Here is a 25,211-nt window from a genome sequence, read left to right as displayed (position 1 = left end):
TGTTTAATAATACTGGGGAATCCTCTGGAGCGTGGGTACGTGGTCTTCCCCTGTACATTGCTGCTGTCCTTTGCAGTGGTGAGCGGGACAGGAGGGTACCTAGTGGCAAAGCTGGAAAACCTGCGAGTGTACTTCCTACGGTGGTTCCATGTTTCTGCTTACTGCTTGTTTCCATTCTGAAAATGGTAACATTTCTGCTAAGTGCAAGCTTTTGCCGTAACTGCTCACTGTAACCACTGAACCGTCTTGAACAAGACACCTTAACATTTGGCCAAACTGTTATCTGCGTGTGGTCTGCTGGAACGTCTGTCCATAATACAAGACAGAAGGCACACTAATGCTTCACGACTAGGGTCTGGTGCATCTGTCACACACCACATATTGACAACTGTGCCTAAGGTGAAAGAGGAGACCCGCGAACCGTACGCCTTGCCCCAGACCGTTACACTACGCGACCCCCGCGGCTTCCCACAAAACGATCCCCCCCGCAACGGCCCGCACCGCGCACGCGCGCCAACGGCCAACGGCCACCGCCCTCCCCGCCCCTCCCGCGGCGGCGCAGGCGCCCTCTGATGACGCCACCTCACCTGGCGTCCAAAACAACCACGGCGCCGCCGCCGCGTGCGCATGCGCGCTAGGTGAGGCGCCCCGTCCCTTTCTCTCGCCCTTCTCCCAGGCCGCCGGGGGCCGGGCCGACCCCTCCCCCCCGCCCCCCTTTCCGCCCCCCCGCCGCGCCGTTAACTGACAGCGCCGGCGCCGCGCTGCCAGGCGAGGAGGGGGGCGCGGGCTGCCGCGGGGGCGCGGTGCCGGCCGCCCGGCTCCCCACCGCCACCCCTCCGCGGGGTCACGGCGGCCGGGCCCGGCGGGGGCTGATCGGTGTCTCCGGTGCGCAGGCGAGCCCCATGTCGGCGCCCCGGCCGGGCGAGGGCGGCCGTGCCTAGCCGGCGCCGCGGGGCCCGCAGCCGCGGCCGCGGCGGAGGAGACATGGAGCCGGCGCAGCCCGCGGGCGCCCACGAGCACCCGCCGCCCGTCGGCCCGGCCGCGGGAGGCCGGGAGCGGCGAGACGAGGAGCGCGGCGGTGCGGCGGGCGCGGGCAGCGGGTGCCGCTGGGAGCAGAGCCTGAGCCCCGAGCTGCAGCAGGGCTACCGCATCCTCCGCGAGTTTCTGCTGGAGAAGCACCGGCCTCTGACAGCGCCTTTCCTGGAGCCGCTCGCGGACCAGGCGTCCGCCGGGGGCGAGGGAGGAGCTGGCCCCCCCTCAGGTCGCAGCAGCGGTCAGTCCTTGCAGCACCTGCCCGCTGGCATGTGGCTGCTGAAGATGGAACAGAAATTTTGCAGCGGGCAGTACGCAGGGATAACAGATTTCGTGGCTGACTTCCGGCTGATGCTGGAGACGTGCTACCGGCTGCACGGCGTGGATCACTGGCTCTCCAAACAGGCCCAGAAGCTGGAGATGATGCTGGAGCAGAAGCTGGCACTGCTGTCCCGGTAGGTGTAGCAAACTCTGCAGCTGCTCTGGCAGGTGTCTTTTACATAAGGGGAGGAAGGGAGGTAGATTTCTTTGTGCAGCTTTTGAGGGTTTGCTTTTTCTGACAGTCTTTCAAATCTTGTTTTGAATTTAAATTTTTTGGGGGTGCCAAGCTGAAAACATCAAAAAGCAAAACAACGCTCAGTGTTTCCCTGCTAAGGATTTTGTTTCTGATAGAATCTCAAAATTCTCAGGGTTGGCAGGGACCGCTGGAGATCATCTTGCCCAACACCACTCCCCAGGATGGGTCAGCTACAGCAGGTTGTCCAGGGCTGTATGCAGTCAGGCTTTGAGTAGGATGGAGACTCCGCAGCCTCACTGGGCAGCCTGTTCCAGTCCTCAGCCACACTCATGATGAAGAAGGGTTTTTATGTTCAGACAGAATTTCCTGTGGTTTCCATTTGTGCCCACTGCCTTTAATCTTGTCACTGGGCAGCGCTGAGAAAAGCCTGGCTCCATCATCTTTACTCCCTCCCATCAGATATTTGTGCACATCAGTAAGATCCCCATTGAGCCTTCTCTTCTCCAGGCTAAGCAGTCTCAGCTCTTTCAGGCTCCCCTCCTATGAGAGATGCTCCAGTGCTTTACTCTTCTTCATGGCCCTTTGCTGGTCTTCCTGCAGTAGATTTGTATCTCTCCTGTACTGAGGAGCCCAGAATTGGATGCAGAAAAAAAGAAGCCTGCTATGAATGTGTAGCAGGACTTTTTTGGAAAAGATGTCAAATTTAACTCTTATTTTATGCAGGCAGGAGCAAGTGAAACTGCCTAACTTCTGTGAACTGTCTCTTTAAAGTTAGAAGCCTTCTCTGTTAGAGGTAGATGAGGCATTTTACAAGATGAGTCTGTGCAAATTTTTTACTATTGGTAATATAAGAATAAAATGTTCAGGCAGAAGTACCTGTTTTGACACTGCTATTTATTGTCAGAATAGTTTTTGATAATGATAAAATAGAAGATAACCACTGGCATGTGCTAGTTGTAGTTTTAAATGGCAAAATGGAAACTGTGATATATTTAAACAAAAGTCCCTGGCAAGAACTTCCTTTTTCAGCCGAAGCAGCTAGAGCATGGAAAGCTCTCAGGTTATATAGTAGAAGGCCCTGTTTGAGTCTCAACTGAGATACACGTTTTCTCTTGAGTTTGGCATGCGCTTGGTTTAGTTGTATTCAAAAACTTTGGAAGCTTTTTACAGTGAAAAGTCCACCAATCTTCTGTAGGACTTACATATTTTATATGCAAGATAGTAAGTTTTTTTGGGGGGTAGGGAGAAGAAGAACAAGGAGGTATGAAGAAATATCTGAAACTGTATATGTCCATCAACCTCAAACTTGCTAATGACACAGAGTGGTATTGCTGGCTCACAATCTGCTTGTGTAGAGGGAATGCTTGAGGAGAGTGTTGCAGAACTCAACTGAATAAGCCACTGTGAATGTATTCTGTGTTAGTGTGTCAACACTACACCTTTGAAACTTTTTCTGCATAAAAGCGGCTTTGGATCAGTCTGGGAGTAGAGGGGTAGGAGCTGAACCCAAAGGGGAACGAATATTGCTAGCTTTCTTGAATAAAATTTGATCGTAAAAAAGATAGAGAATTCCGGGCTCAAAAGAATTGCGGCTGACAAATGCATAGCTAACCAAATACATCTTGGAAGATTAATCCCAAGTTTGTTTCTGTATGTTGTCTACTACCAACTATATAATCTTTCCCCGTCAGAAAACTACTTCTTGGAAGAGTACATTACTGCAGTATAAAGGCTGAATGAATCTCTGTGCAAGGACTGAATATGCTTTGAATTCGCATCCTAGCATTCTGCCTAAAGCTGCCTGTATAGGCTTATTGCATCAAACTACTTAATTTGTTGTGACTGCAGCATGTCAACAGTACTGACCTGAAGGGTATCCACCTATTTGTTGTGGCATGCTGTATCATTTTTCTTGTTAACTGTTGCTTTCACAGTGCTTGGTATGTGTTGGAATAATAGTTCAGTATTTTGGACAACTAGTGCACTGTGAAGTATTCTGCTTATTTTGCTTTGTTGTATTCCTTTTTCCTCACTCTGCATTTAAATGTCTGTAAAAACGGAAGGAATGGAAGGAGACTTCATAGAAAGTGAAGCCAATCTCTGTACTGTGCTATTAAACATCGCTGTGTGTATTTACTGAAGAAAAAAAATACAGTTGCTCTTGCTGTTCTTTCACATACAATCTTTGTTCAAATAAACAGGAAATATTAAGCTAAAAATTATTCTACTTCAATATATAATAAATCTCTTATTTTAATACTTAAGAGATTTTTAGACTTAAAATATTTTTTATAATAATGTATATAGCTTGGTATATAATGTATATTAGCTTGGTAGAAGGTTCTAAAAATTGTATTAATAGAATGGACTATGGAATCTAAAGGTCTCAAAGTTCTTTTACAATTTTTGGGGAGGAAGCAGACATTTTAAGCGTTTAACACAACTAATTTTATTAGTGAAAATGAAATGCAACAGCTGCTTCTTGGAATAATCATTCTTGCTTCACTTCAGTGTCATAGTTAGCTCAGTGATCCCCATCAGGTGGCTTCTGGGCAGCAATGTTGCCTGTAAGATTTTCAGGTCTTTCAAACGACAGGAAGTTGGGGGGGGGGGGTTGTTTGTTTGTTTGTTTTTTAGAAGGGAGATTGCTCTTACGATCCTTGTTTACAAGGGCTATTTCTGTGTTACCAAGTGAGTTGATGTGATACGAACAATGCAACAAAAATGTTGTTCTAAAGACTTGATATCCATGCTATTTGGTTTTTAGGGCAATTTATTTTGGTCCAGCTCTGGTATGTCTGTAGGGATCAAGTGCTTAGTTTGAACACAGTGAGGGGCTTGCTGGAATGTACCTTTCAGTTCAGTTATATCCAAAACGAGTTCTGCTGGCACAGGTTAAGACTGCTCTGAGATGTGAACCAAGGTATGGTAAGTGGGGGGGCATTCAGGTGGATTGCTTCAAAGCATGCTCCTGGTCTGAGCCAAGATACTAATGTGAACTCACCCAGAAGATGAAATGGGTGTGATGTTATCCACAGTATGTTATCTGCATGCTGTTATTGCATGCTATTATTGGACAAGGGCAAGCAGGCGGTTGATTTGTGTGAAGGGTTGTCTGCAGAAGTTCTGTGAGAGTCACATATTGGAGGAGTAGTTTAGTCATGAAAACTGTAGTATATAGAGCATAAGATTGCTTTAATCCTCTCCCCCACCCCCAAAAGTCAGCAAGCTATGATTTTTTTGCACCTAAATTGGAAAAACATTTCATATTCCTAAAAACAGTGCAAGTTTATAATGGCCTTCTGTAACCTGCAGTAATTGAAAAATAAATATTTGTGATTGTTTGACTAGGAATGACAGAATCTGTGGCCATTTTTTTTAGTTACTATAACTACTTTAAGACAGTGGTTTTCAAGCAGTTTGACAAACTAAATGGATCAGTAATAATTAGGACTTGTAGAGAGAGAGAGACTGCAACCCGGAGAGAGAGAAGAAAGCAAATTTGTGGATAAGTTATCTCTGTAGCATCAAAAGTCAAGTGCAGTCTTCCAGGGAAAATGTAATAGCACGGTTACATCCTTTTATGCCTGTTAAGAAGGCTTCAAAGACATGACTGTTGGAAGGAACTGAATCTCTTGCTGCATTAGCCAATGACAATTAGCCAAACTAATAGCCCTTTCAGCTCTTCCTATGTAAACTACTGCAGCTGTGCTACATTTGCCTATTTGCTATTTACTTATGTGCAACATAATGGGAGCAGTTACTTTTAGGAAGTTAATGTTAGTGTCTTCACAACTTTTTATATTAAAAACTAATTTTAAATATTCTTTTTTTTTCTTTTTAAACCAAAGATTGTTCTGATGATTGCATGTGGAAACAAGTGGCCTCATGTTGCCATGCTTCAGAACTGTCAATGCAGCTGCTGTTTTGCTTAGTAGTAAGCAGCAGTAAAATTACGTATTACCTTTTCTAAAATATTGCTAGCAGCTTTAAGGTATTCCACAGTGGTATAAGCAAAATTGCTTCATCTTGTGCTGAAGTGGAATAAGAACATCCACCAGACTTGGGCAATGTTTCCTGGTTGAGGGCTGTAATATTTTAATCCAGTGCAGCTGTTCCAGCAGGTATAACTGAGCAACCATGATTAGTTGCGTGATACTGTATATAATAATATTAAGGCTGTGTTTGCACAAAGAACTATCAAAAGCAAATATAAGCCTGTTAAAATTATTTTATTTCAGTATAATTACTCATGCCTACGTGTTCTTAAACTCTTCATATAAATCTTCTGCAGCTGAAAGTATTAACCAAACTGTTTTGTTATTTGAGTTTATTAAAACTTTATTTGGCCTGTTGATTCCAAGGCAAAATTGTTTAATAATGATTTTCAGGTTTTTCTTATGTAGTTCTTATTTAAACCGTGACACAAACTGAATGTGAGCTTTATACTGCACTGTAATATCACTTTCATGAAAAGTGGCTCAGCCAAGAAAAATTGTACCTGAGATGTTAAAATTGGATTCCTTAAAAAAAAACCCAACTATTCCTCCTTTACTTTAGGAACCCAAACTTTGTCTTTATTTTGCAGTTGAGTTATGTCTTGAAAGTATGCTGCTCATCAGAAATATTTATGAAGTGTACCTTGTGTGTGTAGTATATTAGGTAATGGCATTATTCTAAAATAATGTTTACCATTGTGTCTTTGGACACACTAACAAATGAGAATCTAATCACAATTTTAATTGTCTCTGTGTGTTGGATAGGGATGGGATTAATCTTGAAACATCTATGAACTGCAGTCTAAAAGTTGGAATTATCAAAAATAGTCTCGCTGCCTTATTTGTAATTCTGGAATTTCTGTTCCATCACAACTAGTTTTATCTCCACAATTGGCCGAAAATGTTTCTCTTAGAAGACTCAATTCACTTTACTGCTGGTGATGACTTCTTTTAATCTTGTAGTGTTCTTTCTCTAATTTGCAAGCTTAATTCTATTTGTAATATGCAAGAGTTTTTGTGTGCATCCCAATAGGGAAATTGTATTCCGAAGACCAAATTCCTTCTGTTACTGGCATCAATACAAGTATGATCAAGTCCAAATGTAGCATTATTATGCTCAATACACTCCTGAAATTAGATGTTTGGATTCATTTCAAATCCAAATATTGTTTCTTGGATTAAAATGATTTATTCAGATCTGAATATATCATCTGTTATATTCTTAGACCTTGATTCTGCATTGGAATTTGAGAGGCTTACTGTGTTTCTGTGGTTTCATTAACTATCAAATAAATCTGTTTAATCGTAAAAGACTGCATGAAGCTTTTGTAGATTTAGAACTGGAAAAATATTCATGATTATCCAAAGAATCTTTTGATTAACATTTTGGTCTGTAAAGATAGACAGAGTGAAATTTAGTTGTGCTAATACAGATTTTATCAGAGGTGTTGTCTTATGAGTCCTGTCAAGGAAAACATGAAATCTTCAAAGCTTGTTTTCTTTAGAGACTTGTATAGGTGAAGCCATCTTTTGCAAAGGAGAAGATGCTAGGTTTAATTTACACTGTACTTCTAGTATATCCGGAGAACATGAACACACATGTTACTGTGTGTTCGCTGACTCTACAGTAATTGTGTAGGTACATGCTTTCACCTACAGCAAATGAAAAGTAATCTTAGATGTCTGTTCTGAGGTAAACTAATTCAGACTTCAGCTCTCTTTAATACACCCAGAGTTAAGAAGGCAGGCAGAAATCTACCTGCTTGCCTGTCTCTTATAAATCATTTGCACTTCTAAAATTGCAATTTCATGATTCATTTAAGTTGTATTGAAGCATACAGCTACTGAAAAATGTGTTCTTAATGAAAACTGATTAGACAGCTTGAAAAAATTCATTAAGACCAATTTTTTGAACTAGATAAGGGAGCTGTGGTAGTTGGGGGTCAGGATTTGATTGGGTGGGATTGCCCTTTGGTGGTGCCAGCCAGCATTTGGGTTGGCTTCAACAGGTCATGAAACAACAACCTAAAGTGTTAATTAAAAAATACTATTCATAATGTAGTCTCTAGTGCTTCAAACTTAGGGAAGTCAGAATTAATTGACTATATTCCTACTTTTTCTTTGTTTGTAGTCCTTATACCTAAGTAGCACTGTTGGTTCACTTTGCTTCCTCCCTGACTGTCCCCTGCCCAACCTCCTGTGTACATCACAGGTGCAGGTTGCACAGTATTTTCCTCTTACTATTCAGTATGACTATTTTGCAAACTGATGGATGCATTTGGTATTTACACTTTTCTGCTATTCAGTACAGTGTCACACTGTGTTGCAATATTTCTGTAAGGCTTGAGGGAATATTATTATCCCGGTTTTACAAATAAGAAGCTGGAGAATGAAGTGGAGGCCCAACTATTTTCTCTTTGCAGTTTCTGGGATGTAATAATAGCCTTCCTGTTAACTCTTCGTGTTCCCTACTTATACCTACTTCCCATCCCCCTCCCTTTGCCACAAAAATGCACTTTTCCAAGTCCAATGGTAGGCTCTTCCGTTTCCTTTTTCAGAAAATAATCTGCAGTTAGATGTTTATGAAAAGTTTGAACCAAGTAACCTGTCAAGAATCACAGGAAATTAATGCAGAGATAGAAATAGATTGCAGATCTCAAAGTGCATCATTCATCTCTTAGTTGTGTCCATTCTCTTCCTTCTGCTTAGTTGTCTACCAGACAGCTTCCTCAAACATGAAGCAGGGGCGGTGAAGACGCACAGAATTACCCAGATCAAACTCATTCTGAGAACTACTGTTCTACATATTTCCCTTTTTACCTTCTGATGCACATACAGCCTTGTCACACCTGAATTTTTATGCGACTTGAAATACGTTGGAATTTAACCACTAATGTTTTTGACAGCTGAGAGGGAGCACCTTTATTTCATAAAATCTTAAAATTGGATGGATTTATATGGATTTCTGCAGGTGTAGTGAAATGCGAAGAAAGAAGAGCAAAAGCTGCTTCAGTCTCAAATACTCGTTTGAAAGCATGAGAGCACTGCTTTTTAACTTTACTGCCTTTTTCTCTAAATAGCATGTTCCCCAAGAACATGGCTGAAGCTTTCTCAGGAAAAAGACAAGACTTTTCAGCGTGAAGCAGAAACTAGGCATGAACAACTCTAATGTGAAAAGATGGTTTCAGAGTGCTCTAGGATCCTGTTTTCAGTTCCTTATATTATAAAATACTGAATAATGCTGTTCCCCATATAACTAGCTGTGTATTCTGTAACTGATGCTTCCAGTTCAATAGATAAACCTGGGAATCTTACTTTGATAAACTATGTTTTTATAAAATAGGAAATTTATTTCATACAGTAAACAGCCTTGTATTTGGTCTTAATTTTCCTGCAGCAGTGACTTGCACCAAGCTTTAAAATGTTTAGAAGTAGACTTCTTTTAAATTAAGACTTTTTAAAATAGGTGATAGCTTGTTGTTTTCCTCCTCTCTTGCCTTCTGCTCATGATTTGGGAGATGCTGGAAGCATTTCTCAAGCAAATTTCAGGATTGATTTCTGTATTGTAGAGAAAGATGTCTTTCTATCTTAATGTTTTAAAAACTTAATGTAAAATTGCATCCTTAATACTTTGTGCTGCTGATGAAGAGAATGGTCTCGCTTTTCGACCAAGAAATAGAATTTTTTTTTCCATGGAAGACACTATTCTAGGTACTTTCTGGTGACTTGTTTTTCAGTTGCTGTAGCTTGTTAATGTAAAAGAAGATGGGAGTGGGAGGAAGACGGTACTTAAGTTGCCCCTGTTACAGGTTTCTTTAACAATCTTTAACTATAGGATACTTCATGTGTCTTCCAGCATTTATTCTTTGTAAACTATGTTTTTAAACACTGCTTTGAAACTACTTAGAAACGTCCTGTAAGTTCATATGGAAGGCACACTCTAATCTTCTGACTCTAGAAGCTGGAGCAGTAAGAACTTGCAATAGAGTCCTGGGTGGCAGAGTAGCTGGTACAATCCTTAGTGTTTCCAGTGTAACAAGCTGACCACACGTGCCCAGGCTACCAGAAAGCCTTTTTCGTCCAGTGAAAACCATGTGCTTCCTTAATAATTTTTATGTGGGGATGGTACTCCATAGTTGCCTTCATGTCTGAAGTAAAGACAACAAAGAGTGGAATTTGGGGGTTGAGGCCGTTCAGGCCTTTGGTGTGGAAAAACACCAAGAGTTTTGTGTTTGTTGTGATTCAAAGAACATCAATTAAGTATATTGCTATTCAAAATAAGTGTTTCAAATATCACAAAACAATTCCAAATTAACTCCAAGGTATCGTTACAGAACATAATTCTGAGGTCCTTTGTATGACTGTGTTATGTAGAACACACTTCTATGTAAACATAATGAAAAAACTATATACCTTAAATTTGTATTTGAGCTCTTTGTTTGAAGATTAGCTATATTATTTTAATTGTTATGAGAAGAAGGTAATGAAGAAAATCTTTCAAGTTTATAGAATTTATATTACCTAGATAATAGGGTAGTGCTTGCATAAGACTATGAAAAGTGATATTGTGAGATGCTGAGTTCACTGGTAAAGAAAAGTCATTTTAGCAGTTCCAGTCACTGGTCATTCGTTCTTCCTGCCATACCATGTTTAGCTGCCCTCTCAGTTGTGCCAGGGGAACTTTTTGTAAGTGTTTTTTTTTTTTTCTTTTTTTTAAAGAAGAGTGGAGGGTTTGTTCAGGAGGGATTCACCTGAGCTGTTTCAGTGATCTGGGTCTCGCAATTGAAAGTGTAACAGGGAGTAGGAGGAGGAGAAGTAGGCCAGGGATCATATATTAAGCTAGCCAACAAAAAACTGTTATGTAACTATACCCAGATAGGCTGCCATGTTACATGCCACTGCTGGACATCTTGGAGTAATGAGGGAGTTATCTTTCTGGGGAACAGGACGTGCCCTGGGTGAGAAATCAGAAAAGAAAAATGAAGAGCTGTCCTTGTATCCAGACCATCCACATGCTGAGCTAATATACAAATAATGTCCAAACTGAAGTACAATATGTGCTGAAGCAACTGTCCCCTTTCCACCTTTTTTTTTTTTTTTTTTTTTTTAATGCTTCTAAGCTGTATTAGCAACCAGGTATTTTTTTTAGTAAGGAAGATTATATGTGAAGTGATGAGACACTGCACCTGCTGGCTTACCATGGAATATGTGTGACCACCTGTTTTCATTTATCTTTCAGTACTTGTCTGCACTAGTACCTTCAGTCTTTTTGTGGTGTTCTTTGTGGTATTTCAGTACCTGCTAGCTTTATAATTCTACGCAGATTTTGTGTTGTAGTTCTTGAAACAGCACAAGTCAGTTTTCCCCCTTTGAGCTTGAACCTATGTTTTTGTTCTCTCCAGATTCTTTGCCAAGTGGCCTCTGGCATATGATAGCGCTGATCCTCAGGCTGCTGTGTCTGCTCGCGTTCTTCTGGCAGCCTGCAGATTAATCTGTAATCTAGAATCTCTGTGGCTCTGAGCTTTCGCCGTATTAGTCTTGATTGTGTATCTTCCAGGGGCAGGGAAAGAGATACAGACTCCGTGTTGGGACAGCTATTCACTGTGGACAATTTCCAGCTTTAGTATTCACCTGAAAAATTTGGTTCACATTGTGTGGCTGTGGAAAATAGAGAGGGTTTTTGTTTATTGTTTTTTCTGCCAGTTGTTTTCAGAGTTCGTGTAAGAGTGTCACTCTTCTGATACTATGTCTGCTAGAGTAATTCAAAACATAGTGTAGTCTGAAATGTAACTTCAAAAGTCTGTGGGTTTGGGGCTTTTTGATTTTCATCTCTGTTACTTTTTTAACAGGCATAAACTCCTTTCACACAGTTTTTAATCATGCTGTTTAAAACAACCCCTTCCTCTCCCCTTATTTTGTCTCAGTGTTTCTATGCATCTTCTAAAAATGTTAGTTCCTTACTTCAAGTCTTGTGAAACTATTTTCTTTCCAAATATTTTTGATTTAATAATAATATAGGAAATTCTATCTGCAATTGATATGTGGTTTCTTGAGGTAAATATGCACTATTTTTAACACATGTAAAATTTTAACTTGTTTATGATTTTTAAGTTTAAAATTTTGTAAAGGAACCTTCAAAGTGGAAAAATTTGTAGTCCTAATAATGGCAGATGAACAGTAACTGCCTTTTTCTGAGCAGATGTGCTTGATCTGTGGCTGGAAATGTAGGCACTAAACATCCTCTGGTAAGGGAGAATGTAACTGTGAATTGACTTGCTTTTTCCTTCTAGGCATTTGAGAGAGAAAACATCAATAGCTGTAACATCTAGAGGATGCTATGGGCTAGAAGATGAAAAAGGAACAGCATGCACTTCAACAAGACGTCGTTCCACACCTCGCAGTTTAGTAGGCCTGTCAACAGGCATGTTTGAATCTGTAATGATTCAGGTTCTGAGGCAGGAGGAGCAGCAGAGAGCAAAAGAAGAAAAGAGGTAATAGGAGAAACTGGAAAGGATTGGTGTGCTGTGTGGGGTTTGTTTGTTTGTTTTGATAATCCTGTCTTATTCTCCAAAGCAGCTTTTTAAGGCTCCTTTAGGTCACTAAACTTTGCGCTGCTCCTAATCTTGAGTTCACTTATGAACCCAGGATTTCCATACAGTGCATCCACAAAGCAAGAAATCAGTTTTTAGTTTACCCCTTATTGAAAAAGAATTCTAAAGCACTGTAAGATTTAAATGATTGAAGGCTGCTGCTGTTTAGCATTATGAAACTTCTAACAGCAACTGAAAGCATCCACAGCCACATTTCCTTTTAGCCCAGTCATGATTTATCATACCTCTCCTTGGACTGTTTTCCACTTAGCAGTTACATAAAAACTACCAAAATTCGTACAGTCTAACTCTATGATCCTGTCAGTGCTACTCTCACTAATAGCAGAGATAACAGGAGCTGTACTGGCAGAGATAAGTTATCTCACCAATATGGCATTTCACCTTGTTCATTAGGTAATGCATTTAGAAGGCATGTGTAATTAACTGTGTGTGACTGTTGTGTTTTTCAAGTCCATAAATTTAAGAGGCATATGATTCCAGGCAGCATTTGATGTTGGTTGTGATATGTTTCACTTTGGCTGAGAAAGTGAAGCTTGTAAGCATGTGTATTTTAACAGTAACTTGAGAGACTGTCTGAATGTGGGAGGGTGAGGGTAAGACTGTTAGTTTTGAAAGTCAGAATACTTCCAGCTATTTTTCCCACACTGTACAGTTTTGGAATTTCTTCCCATATATAATCAGTTTACTCAGACTTTGCAGGTATTCTTCATTTTCAACTCATTTGAAGCTGTACAGTTCTGGTTGACATGGGCGCTAGCTAGCTTTTTCCCTTAGAAAGTGTTAGGTCTGTATTCTCTTCCTCTAATTCACCTCATACTTCGCACGCTGCAAAAAAGCAAACGTCACTAGGATTATTGTTTCTCTAGTAAAGTTTACCTGAACTGTGTTCAGGTCTGTGTCTGTGTTCTTGACCTCTGAACTTGATAACACAGTTGTGGAAAAAGGTTATTTGATAGGTTTTAAATTAATCTATAGAGTCCATAAAATGTATTACCTACTGCAATAAAAAAAAGTTGGCTTTTAAATATACTTATTTTAAACACTTGTCTACAAAACTGCAGTAATTAACCATTATACTTGTATCTGGTCATACTCAAAAGTCCCAGATGCTACTGAAAAAGTGCACAGTGGTTGATTCTACAGAATGTTCTGCAAGAACAGAAAGGAATCAAAACCAGCTTGCCTCTTTATGCTCTAAGATTTTGCGCTATGTCACTTAATAGGAAGAATTAGAAATGTGTCAGTAGATAGCTGGTCTTACTGGATATAACTTTGATCTGGGAAAATAATCATGTTTTTTCTTCGTTTTTCTTATTTACTATTGGATCCACCACGTTTTCAAACTAATGTGGACCTCTCTATATCAATTACTTCCCTGCTCACCATAGTGCAAACATTCCACATTTCAATTTTGGAGTTTTTTTTAATGTTCTTACAAAAAACACTTGGAAATTGGAAGGCCTGTAAAATTAATGAAACATTACTAATTAGGATCACACATTCCTATTGACAACTTAAATGAACTTTCGTAGTGTTGAATTTATATAAAAACAAACATTTGTAACACTAAGATGAGACCTCATTCACTTTCGTTGAAAAACTTCCTGAACTTATATTGGATTATCAGTCAAATATAGACAATGCCGAATGTATAGTTAATTGCTATGAACAGTAGGAGTTTATTCAGATTCTTTTTTAGAAAACTGATACACTGAGGTTGTCGCGGCCCGAAAGGAGTCGTTCAGCACGACCTCCCTCCTCTTGGGACCAACGACCTGGTTCATGGTGCTCTTGGACTGAATTAAGGTGAAACGACACCAGCCAACCAGTTTTAAGATTTATTAACACAAAGATGAGGCATGTGGTCAAACAGGATAATTCAATGGTGGTTACTGCAACTAGCTAGACAAGTCCGTGCCACACATTTCGAACAGATCTTAGCAACATTCAAGAAAAGAGAGGGAAAAAGAGAGAAAAAGGGGAAAAGAGAGGGATAAAAAAAGATATCACCACCCGTGCATCCAGCGGCGTCCCGTTGGTCCTCTTCCTTTGGGAGTCTCGGCGGTGGCGGGGGGGCTCCCGTCTGGTGGTGGGTGGGTCCTCTTCACCCTGGGTGTAAGTTTTGGCGATGCGCGTGCAGTAATTACACCTCGAGCAGGGTCCGACCCTAGGTTCCCGCTGAAAAGTTCGGAGCCAAAATCAAGGCAAATTAAATAAATAAACTGTAATGACACGCGTGCGGTAGTTACAGCTCGAGTTGGGTGCCTCCGAAGAGGGACCTCGAGCAAAGAGATCCCAGGGCAATTACAGCTTTTTCAAATTAAGTTTCCCACCCCCCCATGTGGTAGTTCAGACCAATAGTAATTTGGGGGTCTGGGGTCTTCTGCTCCTTACTGGGTCTCATCGTTGTTCCTAGGCAGGCTGCTTTTTTCCTCTCTTATCTTTACTGTTGCAGTTTCTGCAGACAGGCGTGTCTTCATTCCTCGGGTCCTGCCATCATCTCTCAAGGTCCTGACAAAGAGTTGGTAACTCCAGCAATTAGCACTGTTTCAGGTGCAAATTGCTGGTAACTCCCTTATCATTCCCGCCTGCACCAGCTCTGGGGCCCTTTCTCACTGAACTAGGGAGTGCGGCCTAAGGCTTCAGCAAATTTAGCTACTCATGCTAAGCAAGTTTTATAGAAGTGGTGCTAAGCGGCAATAATTTACAGTCCAGGTCCCAAAGTCTCTGCCCGATCGTGGCCTGGTCCAGCGCAGGCTCAGTGTGTCCTGGGTGGTCGCAGGGAGACCATTTCGGGAGTCGCAGCAGCTCAGTCCTGTTTCCACCAGGGACAGATGGCTAGTTCGGGGTTATGGTTTGCTTGCACCTTCTGCGCTAAGAAATGTTTAAGGCAAAAGTTCATTCATCTGTCCACCACAGAGGTTAGCACAGAATAGACTCATTTCAAAAGTAGGTGCAAGATTGTAACCTGTAGGTAGCATAATTGGAGTGTATGGTGCCTTCCTTTTAATAATCCCGTTGCAGTATTCACTAGAGCTTCAGAGTTGGCCCATCAGTAGACACAGTTTTGCATCACTGAATTTGGTTTTCTCTCACTCTTTGTTTTTTGTAATAAACAGTGGAGTTTGCTGAATTGAAAATGCATTTGCATCTATTTAAAGCTCATCTGCAAGGAAAATCTTCAAGGAAAATTCAGATGAAGTTATGTGATCCTGAACAATTCCCCTCTTTCTCAGGCCATGAAAAGTTAATACAGAATTTCTATTTACATTTAAAATTTCATGATATAAACTCTATTCTTGGTATTAAAACACTGCTTAAGAGGATAGAGATTGTTCTACTGATTATTATCATTATTTATTTGTTTCACTGACTCTTACCACAGCTGTGAAAGAATGACTGTCCAGATCTGTTGCTGTAAGACAGATAAGCTATCCAGTGCCAGAGTATAATTATTGACTATGAAATTCAACTCAAATGAGTGGGTAAATCATTCAGGATTTTAATATGCTCTCTACCAGACACCTTGTGTTTCTCCCCTCCCTCCCAACCTTGCTCTGCTGCTGATTTTCCATAAAATTGTACACTGGGAACTGAGTTGTGTTTTGGTACACAGTGCCTGCTGTTTAGGTTGCTTGCAGGTGAGCAGTTAGGAAAACAAAAATATGCTTGTTTTCTGGCCATCCAGCTAACCAGTCAGCTTACATGTACTTTCCAGCTAACAAGCATCTCTGTTTAGTCTGTCGGTTTGCCTGACTAGGAGATGCATACTTCCAGTCCCAAATGAGTAAAGTTGCCTGTACTGGTGCCTATCTGCAAAACTCACGTCAAGTCTAAAGGAATTGCCCTTTGAAGTCCAAGTTAATATCTAATCCTTTGCTTTTAGATACTCCTGTGAATCAATAACACCTTTTCATGAGTAGAAAGAATTGCAGTAAATGGAATTCTTTAAGTAGCAGTTTAGGTTTTAGTTTGGTTTTGGTTTTTCTTCCACAAAATCCTTAAAACTGATTTTTACAAGCTTTTCTTCAAGTGCATGTTTTGGAAGAATATCCCGAAGTGTGGTTTTCTAATGTGTTCTTTAACTTCTATGGAAGTCTTATTCTTAATCCTTCTGTCACTTATGTTATATAGGTGTTCTCTACAGAAAGTTTTCTTTTCCTTTTTTGTAACTTATCAATTACTTACACAATCATATTTTTTCTTGTATTTAATTTTTTAATAACATCCCCGAAGTGGTATAGTTGTCATGGTAGACCCAGCATGGAAAATCGTAGAAAATGTCTTTGCAAAGTTTGTTTCAGTCTTTTGCAGCTAATACTTTCTGCATAGCAGCAAAAGTACTTTTTATTTTCCCCCTAATGTACATAAGAGCTTTGATTTAGTTTTCTTGTGAATCTTTGTTAAATTTGTTAAATTATTCTAATACTCTCTTCTCTGGATTATCAATTAACATTTCCTGGGTGCTCTATATAAGGTCCACTAAACTACTTAGTTACATGCCAAGTAACATACATACATACAAACTTGTGTGTTAGTTAACAATAAATAATTGTGGAATTATTATATAATCTGGAACACTTGCCTTTTTAAAGGAATTTAGATGCCAAAGAACATACAGATGTCTAGCAAAATTTTTAAAGCCATCTGTGAACAACAGATAATCCATGGGTTGACTTCATTAGGAATTAAGTGTCTGTACAACTCTCGTTGAAAATTGTGCTAGATACCTCTCTGGGTCTTTAGCATCTCTGAAAATGTGGTCATTAGGTGAGTTTCAAATGTTTGTGTGACACCATTTGAAGAATTCAATTTAAGGTGCAAGTCAGTCATTTAAATTAGTAAATCATGGAATAAGATATACTTATATAGTCTCAATTTTGCCCTTGGGTCTGGAGTGAACTGGATCTTGTGAAAAAATTTATGTAATAATGTGGTTTAAGACTAAAGAGCTATAGAATTAAGGTCACGTGGGCATCCCCAAATTCAGTTTCTTCAGGCCTTTGAATGTTGATTTAATAATATGAATAATACTTAACATTATTATTTTGTATGTAATTTTCTGCCTTTCTTTTAAAGTTTGTAGAAACAAATTTGTGGGTAATTACAACAGTTCCCAGTACCTTCTTATCAAAGTTTCAATGCCTTACCCTTTGGCATAAAGCCTAAGGGCTCTACCTTTCAAGCTGTCAGGCAGATGATTTTGGTGGGCAGCTGAAGAGATAGCTGTGAAAAAGAATGCAACCATTTAAGTGGTTTAGGAGTGGTAATTGCTGGAAAACAGTATAATCTAGTCTTTGCCTCCTGCTCCCTCCCGGTGAAATCTTTCATTGTAAGTGAGGAGGAATTAGCTGGTGAGATATGTCTGCTGGTTTAGGGAAGAAAATGATAAGAAAAGAGGGGAGTTATGCCTGGACTCTGTTCTGCATGGTATCTCTACTCTAGGAGTATGACCACTGAGTTTTAAGGTCAAGTACCATGCTTTTATCCTCTCAAGAGCTGCAAAACAACTGCAGCAGACAACATGTTCCAAGAATATTTTAGCCTTCTATTAGTCTGGAAATGTCAGCTTGACCTTAGAATAGTTGTGTGTTACTATTGCAAACATAAGTCTGCAAACATATTCCTGATAAATGTAGATAAAAGTAGGAAACAACAAATCTTTATGGTTGCCGTCAGCACAAAAGCCAAAGTCTTTTTCCAGAGTTTCTCAGTGTAAGGATATTTGTTCTGTTAGATACCAAATGTTTCTCCCTTTTCCTCCTTCCCTTTCCCTGTCCTTTCTCTACCCCTGAAAAAAGGCCTAGGAAAATGCTTTGTGATCTTGAAAGATGGGCACCTAGTAGAAGAGCTCAGTAATGATGAGATGTGTGCTATTTTTTACATTTTTCTCTTGAATGTCTGCTGCTAGTGTGTTAAAACGGTACCTTTAAAAAAAAAATCTTTTTGCAAATCGAATAACTTACGTTTTGCTTTTCAAAACAGTCTAAAAATAACGTAACAAATACCATTTTGGGAAGCTCTAGGCAAAGGTCTGTCTAGCATATTCTTTTTGAGAGTTCTCCCTTAGTTTAAATTCAACATTGATGGTGCTGGTGAAACTGTTCGTGAATATTGTATCGTCTGCCTCCTACATTTATAGTAAACTATACTAAAATAGCTAATTGTTTCTACATATGTTTTATGTCAGTGTATATCTATTGATATTAAAGCTTATTCCTATAGAATTTTAAAAGTGCTCCTACTCTTTGGAGGCAGCAGGGCATTTGGATGTCAGTTGTACAGTTGAGAGGGAAAAAGCAGTAGAATTCAGGAGTGCTTGGCTTTTGTTGTTTTTTTTTTTTTTAGAACACTTTTTATCTTCTCTCTTTTCTCCTTATGCCCCATTTGTAAGAGTATTTTTCATTTATCATAGTAATGCAATATTAAAACATTGGAAAGTAGGACAGAAGTCAGAAAAAAAGAATTGCTCACTTCACCTATACAAGTGGTCCTGTTGACTTTACTGGATTGTTGAAATGGGATGCTGGCAAATGGAAGCTTTGTCCTTAGATCACATTCATAATATGGTTAAATTAGTGCTGCATTGGTAGAGTTGATTTGAGAATTGATTGACCTGTTTGCATTTATCTTATTTTGCATGAATCTGTATTTCTGTACTTGTTAGGTACATAAATAACAAGCCTGCACTTATATGATATTAAAAATTCGTGTTCAAGATACGGTAACAAGCCACTTGAACGTTATTTTAATTATCTATTTCAGATGAAAATCTTACTGGGATCTTATTATATCTCATCTTAACTACCCACATACAAAGGACGCAAATTACGGTAGTTTGTGATCATGGCATGTTCTCCTGCATCGATACCAAAATGTGGCTTAGGCTAGGTTTGTCACATTTTTTTGATATTACTGAGATATCTAAACACTACTTTACTTTCAAATGCATATTCTTCATGCTAGAAGACCATTATTAGCTTCATGTGGTCAAAAGATTTTAATATTCTTTTATTCTTTGGCTGAATTTGGAAGCACTGATGCTTTGAATTGATACATAGCATTTATTTGCTATTTATACATGAAGAGAAAGAATTTGAAAGTCCGCAAATATGGCAATCCAAACTCCAGTATTAGATCAAATCAGTGATCTGTCTACACCAGTGACTGGTAGAAGCTTCGGGGGGGGGGGGGGGTGTGGGGGGGTGGGGAACAAGGAAGCTTTGAAAAATTTCCAGGAAAAAAAAATTCCCTTCTGCTCTTGCCTTGAGGCAAAAAATGTTTGTTTATCCTTGAAACAGTAAGGAAAAATCCATTCCATTACTAGTGACCCGTAGAGAGGTCTCATTTTTCATTTTGGAGCTAACTTAACATGTCTTGTATTCTAGTAAGTTAGCTAGTAAGCTAAAGGTGATTGATCTGAAGTGGAAGCATTTCCGCCTTCTAAATATGTTGCCTTTGAATTTTGCAATGAATTTACCAAAAAAGTAAATGGAGGTGCCCAGTCTAAAATAGCTTTTCATGATAGTTTTGTATACTGCTGTCGTGTTTCCTCTTGCTAGTGTTTTGTCTGGAGTCCCAGGTTTCTCAACCTCTCTTTCTGTGGAATTTTTTACAGGCCTCTGGTTATTAATAACATCTTTCTCTGAATATCCGCTATTTCTGCTCTATCCTTTTTTTAGATAGGGGGACCAGAACTGAATACAGTTTTCCAGGTGAGGGCAAACCATTTATTAATGTAATGACATTTTATTTTTAGTGTTATTTTCCATCACATTCTTCATGCATCCTAACATTTGTTTCCTATTTGACCACCATTGCACACCTACTAGTAACACATCTAAGGGTGGGAGGGGGAAGGGCTTTTGTAAAAAAAGTGAGGTGCTTACAGTTAGGATGTGTACTTGTAGCAAAGACGGGAGTTACCAGGTAAGTGACACAGTAGTTTGAGAATAAAGCTTCTCTGCTATTTAAGAGATTTTTATATGGGTATTTGATTAACAAAAGCATTGTTGTTTGGTACAGGGCTGTAAAAATATTGAATAAGTGCCAAAAAGGAGGTGTGTGGGGGGTGCAAAACATACATATTTAAAAAAAAAAAAAAGCACAACCCCCCCCCCAAGCTATTGGTATCTGTTAAGTTTTTCTTCTGTTTTTACTTTTCTAAACTACTTGTGATGAGAAATAAGGGAATCTAATATCCTGTTTTGGTGCTACGATGCACTGTGTAATGTAAAATAAGACAATTATTTTTTTTATGCTGTCTTCTTTGTTACTTTAAGATATGTATGTTTTTCATGCTGTAGTTCTTATTTTTCTTTCATTTTTTTTTTTAGTTCACATGATATGTGAATATTTGTGAACTTTCTTTCAATAGGCTGAGAGAGCAAGAAAGAAAAGAAGCAGAAGAAGCTAGTCAGAAAGAAGTAGAAGAATGGGAACAGGCACTTTTAGCTCAAGCAGCACCTACAAGGATGGAGACAATGTGGGAGATTCCAGCTATTGGTCACTTCCTTTGTTTAGCACAACAGATTTTAAACTTACCTGAAATAGTGTTCTATGAATTGGAACGTTGTCTTCTAATGCCTCAGTGTAATGCTTTTTTATCTAAAATAATGACTTCTTTGTTAAGTCCTCCTCATCGCAGATCTACGTTACATCGAAGACCAACACTTCCTTACAGGGCTTGGGAAGCAGCACTTAGACAGAAAGTACAACACTGGTATACTGTTGTAGGGCAGACTGACAATCCTAATAGCTCTGCAGAAAAACTTGGATTGTGTCCTCAGTTTTTTAAAGTCCTTGGAGAAGTTAATCCCTTGCAGGAAAAACCATTTCATGAACTTCCATTCTACCAGAAAGTGTGGCTACTAAAAGGTCTCTGTGACTTTGTGTATGAAACTCAAAAAGATGTTCAGGATGCTGTGCTAGGTCAGCCTATCCATGAATGCAGAGAAGTAATTCTTGGTTATGACTACTTGGAGAATGCATATGTTCATTTTCCACAATTCTGTGGTGCAGATATTCGGATTTACAAACAAAAACCTTTTCAGGCTCCTGAATTTCCGTCTCCTCCCATCAAAGTAAAAAAAGTACCACGGATTAAATTGGAGAGAGCGAAATATGTAAGCAAAAGCAATGGGGAGGTCAGCTCTGGTGGCAGAGAAGAGCTGATACCTCGTTCCAAGACAGAACTGGGGAAAGGTGTGGGTTCCATTGTTAGCTGTCCAGAAAAAAATAGTCACTCAGATAGCTTTACAGTCGCTGCAGAAGAAATGAAACCTAACTGTGAAATCAAAACTTCAGGAGACTGTGACATCAAAAAAACTGGTTGCTGTAAAGAGAATTTGGGGAAGTTGATCAGTTCGGGAGAGATTGTTGGTGTTGGTGATCGCCTTAGCCCAGAAGAAATGCAGGCTGTAGAGAATGGACAAAGTTGTGCTGAAGCCACCAGAGTGAAATCTGAAATCAGCTCATTCAAGGAGAACACGCTGAAAACTTGCCAGATGCATGCTAACGGCAGTCATAATGACAATCCAGACATGAATTGCCACAAACTTGGTAAAGAAACAACGTTGGAAAACTCGCTGCGAAATAATAAGAAACTAAAACTGAACAAGTTGCGGGCTAAAAAGAAGAAAAAGAAAAAAAAGAAGTTGAAAGACATTTTAAATGAAAATCTACAGAGAAAACTTGATGACTTACAAAGAAAGCGTGAGATTCATCTTCACTCATTCAAATCTTATAAAACTGAGATCCAGAACAAGTTGTTTATAATCAAAAAGAAAGCAAAACACAAGAAGCACAAATCTGGTAAGTTGACATTTTATCCATATTAAAAATTAGGGAGATACTGATTTTGTATGTGTTTGTGTGGTTGAAATAGTCTCCTTAGCTGATTAGGTCATGTTTCAAATTGTGAAATGGGACAGCATTATTGCATTACGCTTTTCTGGCATTAATTTTAATGTAAAAGTTTCCCTTTCAGTAACAGAAGTATATGAAACAAGCTTATTGGTTGATTAAACCATGACTGATTTGCAGAATTTATCTGGAGAGAACATAAATCATTGGAGGAGTTTTTGTTTGTTATTAAGAATACTTAGGGAGAATGAATCTGACCCACCGGTTAGCTCCAGAGAGTGTGGCTTGAAATAGCTTGATACTATTTTATTTCATAGCAGTTGTAGAAATACTTCTCCCTTTTCTGACAATATTACCTCATCCAAGTTACAGAGAATGCAGAGTGATTACATAAGGTCATGATTCTAAAATCATTATTATTAGAGCTGTGCAATCATAGGTCACCGAACAATGATGCTTTGACTGTGGGCCTGGTCATGTTTCAGCCAACTTAGTCAAACAACTCAAATGCAGTATTTAAGCAGATGGTATTTTTTATTACAGATGTGGACAGTGTCTAGTTGAGGGTTATGGATAGGTGATACCTAATCCAGCAAGTTTTCCAGTTACTGAAAAATTTGAAAACAACTGTAAAGTGCTTAAGACAGTACAAATTTTCAGGTAGCTGCTATATTTTTTGATGTTGTGTAAAGCGCTCTAAAACCTGATCTGCCATCTTGTTAAGTCATAGGCTAAGGTATCTGTGTTAGATTTTTAGCAGACCGCTTCAAACAGTGCATGTTACGATAAATTGGTTTATTTTATAGCAGAGTAGATTGACAGGTAAATCTTGGAGAAATCCTGTTGCAATTTTAAAGCAAGGAGCTGAAAACAAAAATCTCTGTGACAAAATATCCTTTAAAAAGGTAAAAGAATTCAGAGAACTATTGCCAATATGCTGTACCTAGACTTTGAGTAGTAGATATAAAACAAGTGACTTTAGATCCCAAGTATTTGTGCAAAATACTCAGATATCTCTTTTACGCTGTAAATCATAAACTCCTCCTTCTAAAAATATTTCCGTGCCCACATCTAAATGTAAATACCAAGAACTACAATTTAAGTTTATATGTGTTGTATTCGGCACAAGTAACGTGACATATTTTACATTTAATTTTGTAGCTATTAACTCTCCAAACCTATCACTGATTTTCAATCTTCTTAACAGAAAACAACCAAAAAAATTAAATAATAACCCCTGCTGAAAATAATGGCCTTTCCATTTAAAAAACTATTGAAAAAAAATTGAAAACAAAGTGTTTTATTTTTCTGTGAAAGGATTTAAATTATGTAGTTATTGTGATTGTAGCTCTAGTTTAACAATGCATGCTTAAAAATCTACTTGGTATGAAATAAGCAATATTCATGGAGCAGAATGTGTTCAGTTTTGAATAGATTATTGCTTTGACTGCTTAGCAAAAACAGAATGGCAATATTTGGAAGTAGCTTTTGAAGTTAATTGATAGAAGGAATTATGTTTATTGTGATAACTGCTTTTTTAGAATGTGTGTCATTTTATGAAAATAACAAAATAAAAGTTCAAAAAAGGTACTTTATAGCCTCCATCGTTATACTTGATATGCCTAATAACATGTTTCAAAATACATCAACTTTTTAAAATTACAAATTGTTCTGTTTTTAAAAATGAGAAGAGAAAAACTTTTAAGTATTATTAAACCATAAATACTTAAGTATAATTCAAACTCTTTTAGAGAAACACATCATTAACTACACTTACAGAAATCATTGTAATTTTTAAGAAGTTCTAATATTTTGAATATTTAATTTTTAATCTGTTCAAGACTAAAATTGTTGGTCTTGAATAGGTCAAAGACTTTAATCTTGCACTAACAGTGCAATCTTGCACTGTTAGTGGAAATTGTAGCGCTCACTGTGATATGGTGAAGATCAATACCTAAATATAGGCAGTTCTTTCAGACCAAAATTCCTGTCTTTTAATTGACACCATGGAGAAAAACAAAGGTCATTAATGAAACTGAAATCAGGAGAGACCTTTCCTCAAGTCACTTTTCATTTTTATGTCTTACATATGAGGCAGTGCATGCTAAAAATGAAGACAGAAGTCTCTGGGAGTTTCTTGTAATAAGTTCATGTTTTATTTTCTGAAATGCACAAAATAAATTTGGATTTTTTAATATCTTAGAGTATTTTTTGTTTACATGAGTCTTGGGGTTACTGCGTTAAAACTGGTTAAAACTCGGTAATATTACTAATTTGTCCTTTGTCCTTACATGTTGAGTTTTATTAGAATATATTTTAGGACCCAGTATGTTTCAAAAGCTTCATATAACAAAAGGTAATACTCTGCCTGTATAAGAATATGGGGATTAAAACAGTTGTTAGCTCAGTTGTAATTTGTGTTTCTCCGTGTCTGTATAGTAAATCCAGCAGCAGAATACCTGTCTCTGCATATTGTGTCATGAGGAGCTTCAGGTTGTCAGTGGTGATTTAATGTAGAAAATAATTAGTGTATAGGTTTGTTAAGAATACATTTCTGTAACTGTTAACCAGTACCTACTGAGAAATAATGCCATTATTTGTGTGAACTTTGGTTTTAATTACATGTGTTTTCATAGTTGGAGAACACTGCACAGGTAGAACTAGTGTTGTCCTGGGCCATAAGAACAATCCTATTTTAGTCCTTCCTTGTCCTTTATCTGGTCATATTCTCTGGAAAATCCCTTTCCTGTTCTGACTTCTTCACTACAAATTTTGGTCCTTGCTGTGGAAAATTTCACCAGAACATTACAGTATTATGAGAAAAAGCTTTTCATCTTGTGCTTGTGAAATCTGCATTAGTCCTGTAGGTGTTACTTGGAAATGGATAGGATTGGACTGGTGGAATGAATTCATGCTGATGCCATGCTACAGAAATTGCGTCTTCCTGTTTTGTCATATTTAAGTAATACTCTCATAAAGCTCTTTCTAAGTTGCATCGGTTTAAAGATGTCCAGGTGTTGTAGAACTCTGAAAGGGATTTGGTAAAACCTGTTTTAAATTCACAGAAATACTGATCTAAATCTGATTATAGCTATAATCATTTTTTACTACATTCCTTAAAAGTACAGGAGGTAGAAGACATCATCAGGAGTGTGAAAAGTTAGCACCTTTTTTTACATTTTTTAACAA

At 38.7% G+C, this 25,211-nt stretch overlaps 1 protein-coding gene across 3 annotated transcripts in view; it reads left to right on the top strand.

Annotated features, from left to right (window-relative positions):
* The first annotated feature begins 596 nt into the window (after positions 1 to 596).
* The window catches only part of BRD10 (bromodomain containing 10), a 59,414-nt gene continuing 34,799 nt past the window's right edge, over positions 597 to 25,211 (top strand). Inside the window, exons 1-3 of one of the 3 annotated variants that reach the window (XM_026097492.2) lie at positions 597 to 1,487; positions 11,838 to 12,038; positions 20,536 to 21,971. In XM_026097492.2, coding sequence (XP_025953277.2) covers positions 985 to 1,487; positions 11,838 to 12,038; positions 20,536 to 21,971 — 2,140 coding nt within the window. In that variant the 5' untranslated portion in view covers positions 597 to 984. Of the gene's footprint in view, positions 1,488 to 11,837; positions 12,039 to 19,846; positions 19,874 to 20,535; positions 21,972 to 25,211 lie in introns of those variants that run through there. The other 2 variants (XM_064502440.1, XM_064502441.1) reach the window with 2 other exon arrangements.

The sequence above is a fragment of the Dromaius novaehollandiae genome, chromosome Z (genome assembly GCF_036370855.1).
Source record: "Dromaius novaehollandiae isolate bDroNov1 chromosome Z, bDroNov1.hap1, whole genome shotgun sequence".
In the NCBI taxonomy this organism is placed as follows: Eukaryota; Metazoa; Chordata; class Aves; order Casuariiformes; family Dromaiidae; genus Dromaius; species Dromaius novaehollandiae.
The sequence above is the reverse complement of the archived record's forward strand: the minus strand, read 5'-3'. Positions and strand labels throughout refer to the sequence as shown.